Source organism: Citrus clementina, unplaced genomic scaffold, assembly GCF_000493195.1.
Source record: "Citrus clementina cultivar Clemenules unplaced genomic scaffold, Citrus_clementina_v1.0 scaffold_5, whole genome shotgun sequence".
Lineage (NCBI taxonomy): Eukaryota > Viridiplantae > Streptophyta > Magnoliopsida > Sapindales > Rutaceae > Citrus > Citrus x clementina.
The window spans coordinates 19,376,995-19,389,129 of record NW_006262201.1 but is presented as its reverse complement, the minus strand read 5'-3'; the positions used below and the strand labels follow the sequence as shown (position 1 = coordinate 19,389,129).

Here is a 12,135-nt window from a genome sequence, read left to right as displayed (position 1 = left end):
TGTTATACAAGATCATTATTGTACATTCTTCGTTTTCTTTTATTTTACTCGAGTTATATATTATTTTGAATATTTATTTAAAATTTAATATAAATTTTTAATATAAATTTTAAGTCATTAATTTTAATAATCTAATGATAGATGAATTAATATTATTAAATATTATTTTAATTTTTTATATTAATTATTAAATAATATAAAATCAATCACTCAAAATTTATATCACATTTTAAAATAAAAAATTTAAATTACAAAAACCCTCCCAAGTTTATTTATTTATATTTTCATTCAATCACGTAATCCCTTTCGTTGTGCCACGCCGTCCACATCCCGTATTCATGACATCCTCAAAACGGTCATCGGACGTCATTTGGTCTATCAAATCAAATTGTTAAGACAGTCCAAGGTCGCTGTCGAAATCTCGCCGACACCGCTTCAGATTTTTTACTTTTTATTTTATAATCTTTCATTTGCTTAAACGCTTCCTTAAATTCTAATAGCCACAGATCCCAAAGGCCTTTTTAATGGCGGCCTCTCAGACTTCATCTTCTTCCACTCATCATCAAAATTTTCGAACCAAATACGACGTCTTTTTGAGTTTCAGAGGCGAAGATACCCGCAACAATTTCACCGATCACCTCCACGCCGCTTTAATTCGCAACGGATTCGTCGCATTTAAGGACGACGAAACACTGGACAGAGGAAACGAGATTTCATCAGAGCTCTCGAAAGCAATTGAAGAATCCAATGTTTCGATTGTAATCTTATCGAAAAACTACGCTTCCTCCCCATGGTGTTTGGATGAGCTTGCAAAAATTGTTGAGTGCGGGAACAAGAGGAAGGATCGTAAGGTCTTCGCCGTCTTTTACGGCGTAGATCCTGCGGACGTACGGAAGCAGAAAGGAGAAGATTTTGAGAGAGTGTTTGCTAAATATGAAGAGGAGTTTAAGGAGAATCAAGAGAAGGTGCTAAAATGGAGAGCTGCTTTGACAACAGTCGCCAATCTCGCTGGATGGCACTTACAGGACAGGTTCTTTCCTTTAATTTATTTGTTATTGTTTAATTATTTATTTATGGTAATAATTTTTTGCTTATTTATAGTGACATGTCACCAATTGCCAATTACAAACTCACACACGTCGCATCTTTGGAGATCTGATCTGTTTAGAAGCTACAACGTAGTCAAATTTTTATCAGAATTAATTTTGAATTGTTTTTATTATGAGTGCTGCTGTTTTTACCCAGAGTCAAACTCCGAATGGGTTTCTTTATCTTTTTCTTTTCTAAGAAGAATTGGTTTCTTTGTTATACTTTTTAAATTTCTTATAGAACTGTGAAAAGTCTAATAAATTAAGACTATTCTTATTTCAAATAAAACTTCTTTTAATCCCTTGACTACTTGAATTTAGATTAACTCCACAATTATTTTTGGATTTTGGTTTTCTTAATCAAGTCATTGTTCGAAACCCAGTCCAGATAGATGCATTAGGAAGAAAGTTAGCATCAACCATGCTTAACCTAATGGCAGTACGAAAATGATTTGTGGTGGCTTATATCCAATAAAAAGCACCAGAATGGAGATTCAAGGAAGATGTATATTATGAGTTTCAAGCCCAACATTCATATTTTTTCTTAAGGGGTCTAACAACATTAAAAAACTTGAAAACTTAAAAGGTTTGAATATTCATTGGATCTACACAACTAATTCTTTAACCAAGTAGATTAGACATTAGAAAACTGAAATAATAGTAAGGGAATTTGAGATTTGAGAATTTACTGGTCTTTCGAAATTGATTGCTAAAGATTTTAATCAAAAGATATATTTTCGCCAAGATATACTCGAAATCCCTTTTATTTCTAAGACCACAAATTATCAACTTGTAGATTTCTATCGAGAGCAATACAAAGAAGATATCGAGGCCTACAAAACTCTTATGAAAGATCAATCAAGTGAAGAAGAAGATGAAGGTAGAAACTTCTACAATGATTTAGATGGTATTGAGGCCCATAACCTTGACAACATATTAGAACCTTGATTCGGTAGTGGTCCACTCTCCAATTAATCACCATCACTCACTACCTTTTTAAAGCACAACTTTAAAAAGAAAAGGTTGCGGTGATGATTCTGTCGATACTCACCTTTTTTGCATGAATGTAAAGACAACATCTTTTTCCCAATGGATGCCAAACTCCCTAGAATTGGGTCCACACATGTGGAAAGCAAGAGATAAGAATAAATGCTTTTAGGAACTCTATAAATAGGAGTTGTTTTCCCTAAGTTACAAAACTTTGTAAGATCATATAAAAATAAAAAATCTTGTGGCAAAATTCAATTTGTAGAAGTCCCAAAGCACTTGTTCAATTTCTTAAAAGTCATTACAAGTAAGTTAGTTTTATTCAACATAATGTATTGCAATTAAGTTACTTAATTCTTCTCTAATAAAGAAACCCAAACTTTTGTAAACTTCTATATGTTTATAGAAGAACAAGTTTATATATTGTAAATCTTTTACCTTTTATTTGTATTTAAAGAATGTTTTCTATATGTAAAGAATAAAATTAGATTATAGAATAAAATTTAGGTTTTCAGAAAAATTTGAAGCCTTAAAAAATGACATTTGAGTGGCCAATTTTGCTTCTAAGTACCGTTTTAGCCGAAGGATAGGCATTTGAAAGAAACAAGGAGGTTTTGCATTGGGATTTCCATGCCCCAAATAGGGAGAAGGTTTTTTCAAAAAAAATTTTGTTTTAATCGAAAAGTTTAATTTTATACTCTAAACTGTTACAAGACTGTTTTTCAACTTTTTTTCTTTTTACGAATTTGGTTAATATTGTTGACAAAACTTGTTATCTAAGAAATTTGACGAAAGTTTATGAAAGAATCTGGGAGTATCTAGCAGAGAAGAACAACTGCTTATAACAAATTTTTTAATCAAAATTTTCTTGCATGCCTTTAGATAATTATACTTGTTTTACTCTATAAAATTGTTTTGTTGAAGCATTTTGTGAATATATTAAACAAGTTGATAATTTAAGAAGACTAGTCGTAATAAGAAGTCATAAAGATTATAGTATTAAACTAAGAGCTGTAGCAAATAGAAGAATAGAAGTAGCATTTAACGAAGGATATAATACAAGAAATAGTATAGAAAATACAATTCTTGAATGATTAATTTAGAAGAAACTATAATTAGAAATATTATAAATAGTTTAATGTTATCATTATTTAGATTTTGTTGTTCTTGACTTAGCAGATCTAAGTTAATAGTAATACTAGAATACCTTAAAAATAAATGTAGGAGAATACATAGAGTTATTCTGATACTAGAATCCAAAATTAAGTAGTCAATGGATTAATAGGAAAGGTTTAAAATAGTATTAGTCTTTAAATATTAGACTTTTTACAATTTCATAAGAAGTTTAGAAAATATAACAAAGGAAGCATTTTTGAGATTTGACTCTGGACTTAACTCAGGATAAATAGCAACACTCTATTATTATAGTATAGTCTGCAATGTTTTGACTCAAGATCCTGTTAATTTACAACTATTGTTAAATATAAATTATAATTCTTTGATTTGACTAACAAGCACATTGGCAATACGCGACGACTTTTGTTTTTATTAAAAATCTCTTTTATTTAAACATTTTCCCATTTATCCCAACAAGTAAGTTCGTATATAACTAAATTTAAAATAATCAAGCATAAACAAATTTCTTAGAAAAAATGAGAAAATATTTAAAGAAAAAGAGAAATTTTCAATAAAGACAAGATTAGCCACGTGTTATCAAAATGTCAACTCCTTAGTCAAATCAAAGAATTACATAGGGGTGGGCAAAATCGGGTTCGGGTCGGGTTCGGGTCAACCCGATCGGGTTTCGGGTTGTTCGGGTTAGACAAGGAACAATCCGAACATAACCCGAATTAATAACCCGACCCGAACCGACCCGAACTATATTCGGGTCGGTTCGGGTCGGGTCATTAATTCGGGTTATGTTCGGGTTGGATTTAAAATGGGTAGAATTGAGTTCGGGTCAATTCGGGTCAGTTCGGGTCAATTCGGGTCGGTTGAAATAGGGTTAGTTCGGGTCAATTCGGGTCAGTTCGGGTCGGTTGAAATCAGGTCAATTCGGGTCAGTACGTTTTTTTTTTTTTTTAAGAACCCGATCGGGTATTCGGATCGGGTCGGGTTTGACCCGAACCGATCACAACCCGATCGGGTTTGTAAATTTCAAACCGATCGGGTTTCGATCCCGACCCGATCCGACCCGAACCCGAAATTTATCGGGTCGGGTCGGGTCGGATCGGGTCGGGACGGGTAAAATGCCCACCCCTAGAATTACATGTAACAAAAGTTGTTAGTTAGCATAACCCTTAGACTCAATTTAGGCCATAACATAAATCTACTGTCAATTCAAGACTCTGCAGAAAAGTTTCAAAATGGGCCTCGAATCTCAGGGCTCATCATAGCCAATTGAGTATAACCATGAAGAAATTCTATGATCCATAAGAGATAATACAACTAATTAATACATGAATGACATGTGTAATTAAATTTAATATAAAAATCACTTATAAAGTAATTTTTTAAAATAAATAAATACATGTAATAATATCACTCATTTGTTATATTACTAATATGGTACCTTTGATTTATTGTAGAATTTCTCCTAATCATGACCGTGTCATTAGAAAAAGCACAATTGTAAAAGTAGAGTGGTGACAGAAAGCTACCTCAACCTCGCAAAGTAAAGTTGAACTAATAACAACAAGATACTTCAATTTTTTCAGATAAGAATAAATAAAAATTAAACTAATAATAAAATTAGGAAAATTATCATTTTACCACCAAAGTTATTCTAACATACATGTCAGTACTATGGTTTGCCGAAAAGTGCATTTTACTACCAAACGTTTATGTCGTTATCAATTCACTACTATTCCGTTAAGAAAACATTAATGTTTAACAGAAATTGAGTTAAAGTCGATTTTACCCCCAAGAGTTTAAAAGACAATTTTACCTTTTGCAATTTAAGCATTAAAAAAGAAGTCAACAATAATGATTTTAGGGTTTAATTTTCTAATTCTTTAATCTTTAATTATTTTCCTAAAATGCAGTGTTTAGGCTTTAACCTAAAATGTCTTTAATGCCCTTACAGTTGGAAATGTCTTTGATGCCCTTATGACATCAGCAAGATATCAAAAAATTTTTAACGTTCTTAACATAATAGTAGTGAATTGATAACGGCGCAAATATTTGGTAGTAAAATGCACTTTTTGACAAACCATGGTACTGACATGATATGTCAGAATAACTTTATTAGTAAAATGATAATATCCTATAGAATTATTCCGAATTCTAAATTAATAATAAATTTACCTGAAAATTTTGCTTTGTTGGGGGTTGAAGTGGGGTTCATTCGTCGGGGACATGTAATTTTTCATAAGAGTAAAACTATTACAAGCGGTTTCATCAATTATGGTCTATGGCAACATTTTTGTTTTGCGAGTCTGCAGTTGAGCATCAATAAATATTTTAGGCACTTTATTTTTGGCAAATTAATGTTTCCTGTTTGGATTTATTGTTCTTCACCGTAGGCATGAATCAGAATTGATCAAAGACATTGTTAAAGAGATATCGAAAAGATTAAACCCAACGTTCTCAAATGATGTTGATGGCCTTGTTGGAATAGCGTCTCGCATGGAGAAAATGAATGGATATTTAGAAGCAGGATTAGATGATGTTCGGTTCATTGGCATTTGTGGAATGGGTGGAATTGGAAAAACTACGCTTGCTAAAGTTTTATACAATACGCTAAAAGATCAATTTGAAGCTAGCAGCTTTCTTGCCAACGTTAGAGAAGTCTCTGTAACAAGAGATCTGGTTCCTTTACAAGAACAGCTTCTTTCTGAGGTCCTAATGGAAAGAAATTTAATCATATGGGACGTTCATAAAGGAATTAATTTGATTAGATGGCGGCTATGTCGCAAAAGAGTCCTTGTCGTTCTTGACGATGTGGATCAATTAGAACAATTACAAGCGCTGGCTGGAAATCATGATTGGTTCGGTTTTGGGAGTAGAATAATTATTACAACTAGAGATGAACATGTACTGAAGAGCCATGGAGTAACAAATATATATAAGGTTCGAGGACTGGATTATGTTGAAGCTCTCCAACTCTTTCATTTGAAAGTTTCCAAAGGCAAACAACCCACAGATGACCGTGTTGAGCTCTCGAAATATGTAATCAATTATGCACGAGGGCTTCCATTAGCAATTGAAGTTTTGGGATCCTTTTTGTGTGGTCGAAGTGTTGAGGAATGGAAAAGTGCTTTGAATAGGCTACAAGAAGCTCCTAATGAAAAAGTTTTGAAAGTTCTCAGAATAAGTTATGATGGACTTGATAGAAGAGATAAAGAAATATTCTTAGATATTGCATGTTTCTTCAAAGGGAAGGACAAAGATCGAGTCAAGAAAAAACTATACAGTTGCGGTTTTAACTCAGATATTGGGATAAGAGAACTCCTAGACAAATCCTTGATAACTATTGTAAATAACAAACTGTGGATGCATGATTTGCTACAAGAAATGGGTTGGGAAATTGTTCGAGAGCACCATAGTGACAAGCCCGGTAAATGGAGTAGATTATGGCTTTATAAGGATGTGTATCATGTTTTATCAAAAAATATGGTAAGATATTTGTCAGGGAAAATAATTCCATACATTATTGTCTTACTAAAAGTGAAAACTATAGTTCAAGATAACTTCTCTCTGTTTTGATCATTGATTTTCACCTTTTACTTTTATTTCTGTTTCCTTTATTTATTAGGGAACAGATGCAGTTGAAGCTATAATTGTTGATGTGCCTGAGATGACGCAATTGGAAGCTAAATCATTTTCAACCATGATCAGTCTAAGGTTACTTGAAATCAATAATGTTTATCCTTCGGGCAATCTTGAATACCTGTCAAATAATTTGCGGTATCTCAAATGGCATGGATACCCGTTTAATTCTTTGCCTGTGAGTTTCCAGCCAGAGAAACTTTTTAAGTTGAACCTATGTAGTAGTCGCATCAAATATCTTTGGAAGGGCATAAAGGTATCATTTCTGTATTGCATTCAATATACACAACATAATAGTCACTGAAGGAAGTTCTTGGTAATTTATTTATTGTTTCTTGCAGCCTTTTAAGGAGTTGAAATCCATGAATCTCAGTCACTCTTGTAACCTTATCAGAACCCCTGACTTTACAGGGGTTCCAAATCTTGAGCGGCTGAATCTTGAAGGCTGTACAAGATTGCTCGAGGTTCACCAATCTGTTGGAACTCTTAAAAGACTAATTTTATTGAATTTAAAAGACTGCAGAAATCTTGTCAGCTTTCCAAAAAATGTCTGCCTCATGAAGTCTCTAAAGATACTTTGTCTTTGTGGATGTTTAAAATTAGAGAAATTGCCTCAGGACTTGGGGGAAGTTGAGTGTTTGGAAGAACTAGATGTAGGTGGCACTGCAATAAGACAAATACCACCCTCCATTGTACAGTTGGTGAATCTCAAAATATTCTCTCTCCATGGATGTAAAGGACAACCCCCCAAAATCTTGAGTTCAGATTTCTTCCTTTCGTTGTTGTTGCCAAATAAAAATTATGATTCCATGTGCTTGTCCTTTCCTCGTTTCACAGGTTTAAGCTCTCTACAAACTTTAGATCTTAGTGACTGCAATCTTTTGGAAGGAGCAATTCCTTTTGATATTGGCTCCTTATTCTCATTAGAAGCAATAGATTTAAGTGGGAACAATTTTGTCAGCCTACCATCTAGCATAAACCAACTTTTAAAGCTTAAAATTCTTTGCTTGGAGAGATGCCGGAATCTTACATCGTTGCCAGAGCTTCCGCCAGAAATAGTTTTTGTTGGGGCCGAAGACTGTACTTCTTTGGAAACAATATCTTCTTTCACAAAATTAAGCCGGTCTCCAAACATTGCTCTGAATTTTTTAAATTGCTTTAAGCTGGTTGAGGATCAAGTCAGTAAAGACAACTTGGCAGTTACATTGATGAAACAATGGCTTCTGGTAACTCTCTATCATGAGTCTTTTTTGTTGATAGTTTTCAATATTTTGTTGTTATTTTATTTTTATATTGTTATTTATACTATCAAAATATTAGTATGTTGTATTTTGTAGGTCTAGCTTAATTACTTAAATTTTCTTTTTTTCTTTTAAAGAAGAAGACTTGTACTCAAATTGGACAAAGGAAGCAAACGTCCTTTATTATACGTACAGACTGGTGTTTAGACAAATATGGGGTAGAAAGACACTTGTTAGCGCTTGTTTTTAGACTTGGCCCTTTGACCAAATCAAGTTTTTTTTTTTTTTTTTTTGGGGGGGGGGGGGGGGACTTATACTAGTGTTAAAAATAAAAAAATGTCCGTCGAATAAATTATTCATTTCAATCTTTTAATTCAGCCTGTAGACAAAACTTGCTTGCAAGTCTGGTCATGCACTTTTCTCATGCATACAAGTTTTTATCTTGCACAGCACTTTGTCATGCATAGAAGATTTTGTCTTGCATGCAATGTTGTATTGCAAGACATCGGTGTGAAAATGTAATCATTAAGAGTATAAAAAGCATTAAAAAATTTATCATCATGCAAGACGTTGGTTTGAATACATAATGATTAAGAGTATAAAAATTACTAGAAAATTTTTGGGTCCAAGAAAAATAAATTTAGACATGGGTCAAGACTCGTGACATGACACCCTCTAAGGGTCTCTTTAATCAAATACCTTGCAAGTTTAGGCGGTTCTTGTGAACCTGTTTAGTTGCCTAGGGCTTGACTTGGTTCAGGCTAGTATAAAGTGAAAATAATGTGTGGTTCGTGAGTAGTAGTTACAAGATATTATACTTGTATCTGTTATATCTTAATAAATTTAAAATCGACTCTATTTACATTTATTGGTTTGACACAAAAGGCAGTTAAATCCTACTTGAATATGTCGCCTTTTACATCAAGAAAGTATAGTAATGTTAGAGGGATCTTTTACTCTTCGACTTCTTGCTTATAGATTGTGTCGGGAAGCTGACTGTATTTCTGAAAGACTGATAACGGACCTTATATCTATCTATGTGTGCTCTTAATTACAAATTTTTTAACACTAGATCATTTACCTCGCCCACGTATAACATTGAACCCATAAGTATACTGGATTAGTAGTTTTGGAAAATCTTCAGCACGATTCTCACGGATTAGGTTTCATTTTACTTGTTTGGGTCTTATTTTGTTTTTTGATTATTTGTTTATTTTTCTTATTTGAGGAGAATTTGCCTTATTGAACCTGATTATGGTTTATGGCCACTATAATAGTCCTTGCACTATTCATTAATTTTCTTCTGTTTCTTCTCTGATTTTTCTTTTCTATAATCTTCTCCCTTCTTTTGTACTCGTTATTGGTTACTTTTCCAGTTAATCACAGTCGAATTTTGTTTGGCATGGTAAACCTAAACACCCTCTTCAGAATTTCGGTCAATTTCTATTGTTCATGTTAGTTATTCTGGCGTTTGAGCGCTGTACCTTTGGTCTATAAACCGTATTAAAAGGGGAACAAATTTATGACTCTTCATGACCTTGAATAAGTCCCTAAAGGCTTCCAAAAATGAAGTTGATCTTATTGGTTTGGAACATTTTCTTGACAGGTTCACTGCAAAATTAACTACTCTTTCCAATGGGTCGTATTTGCCCACTTGATTCACACTCTAACTTGAAAATCTAGTCCACATGTCATTACTTTCTGGTTGTGGTACTCTCGAGCATTTCTTGTTTTCTACCCTTTCTACATATTCCTCTCTGATTTTTGTAAGTACTAAGTTGTCCTCATATTGTTAGTGTTAGTGCATCAGCATTACTTTCAGAAATTTGAGTTGGTGAGTTTGCTACATCTATATCTGCAGGAAAGTTTTGTATTTTCTCATCTACTGGAAGCATTCCCCTGAACCTGATGATATCTTACAGGCTTAACTCAACTGTGGATCACATGGACATTGAATTTTTTGCATTTCTTAAGCGATAATGTTGCTTCACTGTATTTCTTTAATGCTAGCATCTTCATGCATCTCTATCGATCCCCAGGTTTTTTTTTCCCCATTTTTTATACCTACGCAAGCTAATAGTCATCATTTAATGTTACAGGAAGTCCCTAATTGTTCTTCTCAGTTTCATATTTTTCTTCCTGGAAATGAAATTCCAAGGTGGTTCCGTTTTCGGAATATTGGTGGTTCAGTAACAATGAGAGCTCCTAGGTTGGATAATTTCATAGGATTTGCTGTTTGTGCAGTCCTATCACTCCCACGTTGTATGGACAGATTCTACTCGGAGATTCAATGTAAATTACTATGGGGAGAAGACGATTACAAATTCAGCGTCGCCATCCCTAGTTTCACAACCCTTGAGTCTGATCACCTTTGGCTGGCCTATTTGCCCCAGGAGACTTTTAAAACACAGTGTTTTCGGGGACTTACAAAGGCTTCCTTCAACATCTTTTACATGGGTGAAGAATTTCGGAACGCTTCTGTGAAAATGTGTGGTGTTGTTCCACTTTACATGGAAGTAGAAGATACCGTCCACAAGGGGCAACAGCTTTGGCCTCCGATCTGGAATCCAGGGCCTTCTGGATTACGAAGGAGAGGCATCAGAAACTTTTATACTCTTTCATGGTTGGAAGGCAATGCTGCCAGATCGTTGCAACCCAGTGCTTTTCTTGGTTGTATATACAAGTTCAGACCTAGGAAAATTCATGATATTTAAGATGGAATCCTCAGAAATTATTTTATCATTTAATACATTATGATATACAGATTAGAATCTGAATTACACAGGGAGTTTAAATAAATACACACTTGTGATATTACCCAAAAGTCTACTAAACATAGTTCAAAAATTTATGCTTACTTAAGGCGAGATCTCTGTCCTGCACAAGAGTTATATGTACTCGTTGAAAACTAGTGCTTTTGATAATTTTATGTTTTGAGTCTAGTGATCCACATCCTGGATGCAGTAAAAAATAATCAAAACCATAAACACTGCAACTACATGTTTCAAAAGCTTCGTTTGTTTCTATTATTTCTCATCAAGCAAACACAAGATAAGACGTAATCACATAATTGAATCAAACAAAACATTAAAGAATACAGAAATAGTAAACTAACTATATCATTAAATGGGGGGACATTATTATCAATTTCCTCTCTATTAATATTAATTTATACCACTTATCTTCTTACTGTTTTCATAACATATTATAAAACTCCCTTGGTACCAAAAAGTTTAAAAAAAAAAGAGGGGTAAATAGATTATTTACTTGATAATTTATTTTAGGAACATAAAATATATATTTATTATAATTAAAATATTTAAAAAATAATAAAAAGTACAAGATATTAATTTTTTATTCACACTGAAACAAATATTTCTTATTTTAGTATTTAAAATTTTATTTTTATTTCCATTTATATGATTTATTTAATTATAGTAAATATGAATAAAAGTATATTTAAAAATGAGAGTAATATTCTAAAATTATGTTGTAAGGGGTTATTGACTATTACAAAAATAATACAAAGATAAGTGGTATATATTAATTTCAGTAGAAGGAAAACTAATAATCAAGTAATTACATAATTTAGAAAATATGGTTTGAAGTTAATTGTTCTTTAAACATTTAAAAAATTGTTGCCTATTTTATCACAGACTTTGAAGGAGTGTTTACTAATTAGTTTCCGACTAGAATTGGAATAGACTGGATTCGGAATGGAGAATGGAAATTAGAATAAACTGTTTACTTTAGCTATGGGAATCAGAATTGGAATAAAATGTCACTACTAGAAAAATAGTCTTTACTAACATTAGAATAGTGTCATTAATTACTTTTAGTGACACTTGCTAATTGTGTCAGTAATCTGACAGTCAGAAAACCTTGTACCCATCCTTGAAACTTTCATGTTTACTAAATCCCTGTTTTCTTGCTCCAAATGGTATGATTTAAGTCTTTATCCCTGATTTGCTCTTTAGACTTCAGGCACAGAGAGAACTTCTCCTTCATGGCTTCCACTTCATCTTCCCCTCCTGTTACTCTTTCTTCTA

The 12,135-nt window shown here is 33.0% G+C and overlaps 1 protein-coding gene across 1 annotated transcript; it reads left to right on the top strand.

Moving 5' to 3' along the window:
• Positions 1-323: 323 nt before the first annotated feature.
• Positions 324-10,880, top strand: LOC18042929 (TMV resistance protein N). The gene is made up of 5 exons (XM_006432230.2): positions 324-1,030; positions 5,600-6,692; positions 6,832-7,101; positions 7,187-8,071; positions 10,186-10,880. Exons 1-5 carry the CDS (start codon positions 525-527, stop codon positions 10,798-10,800), a joined length of 3,369 nt encoding a protein of 1,122 aa, XP_006432293.2. The 5' UTR covers positions 324-524; the 3' UTR covers positions 10,801-10,880.
• Positions 10,881-12,135: the final 1,255 nt, after the last annotated feature.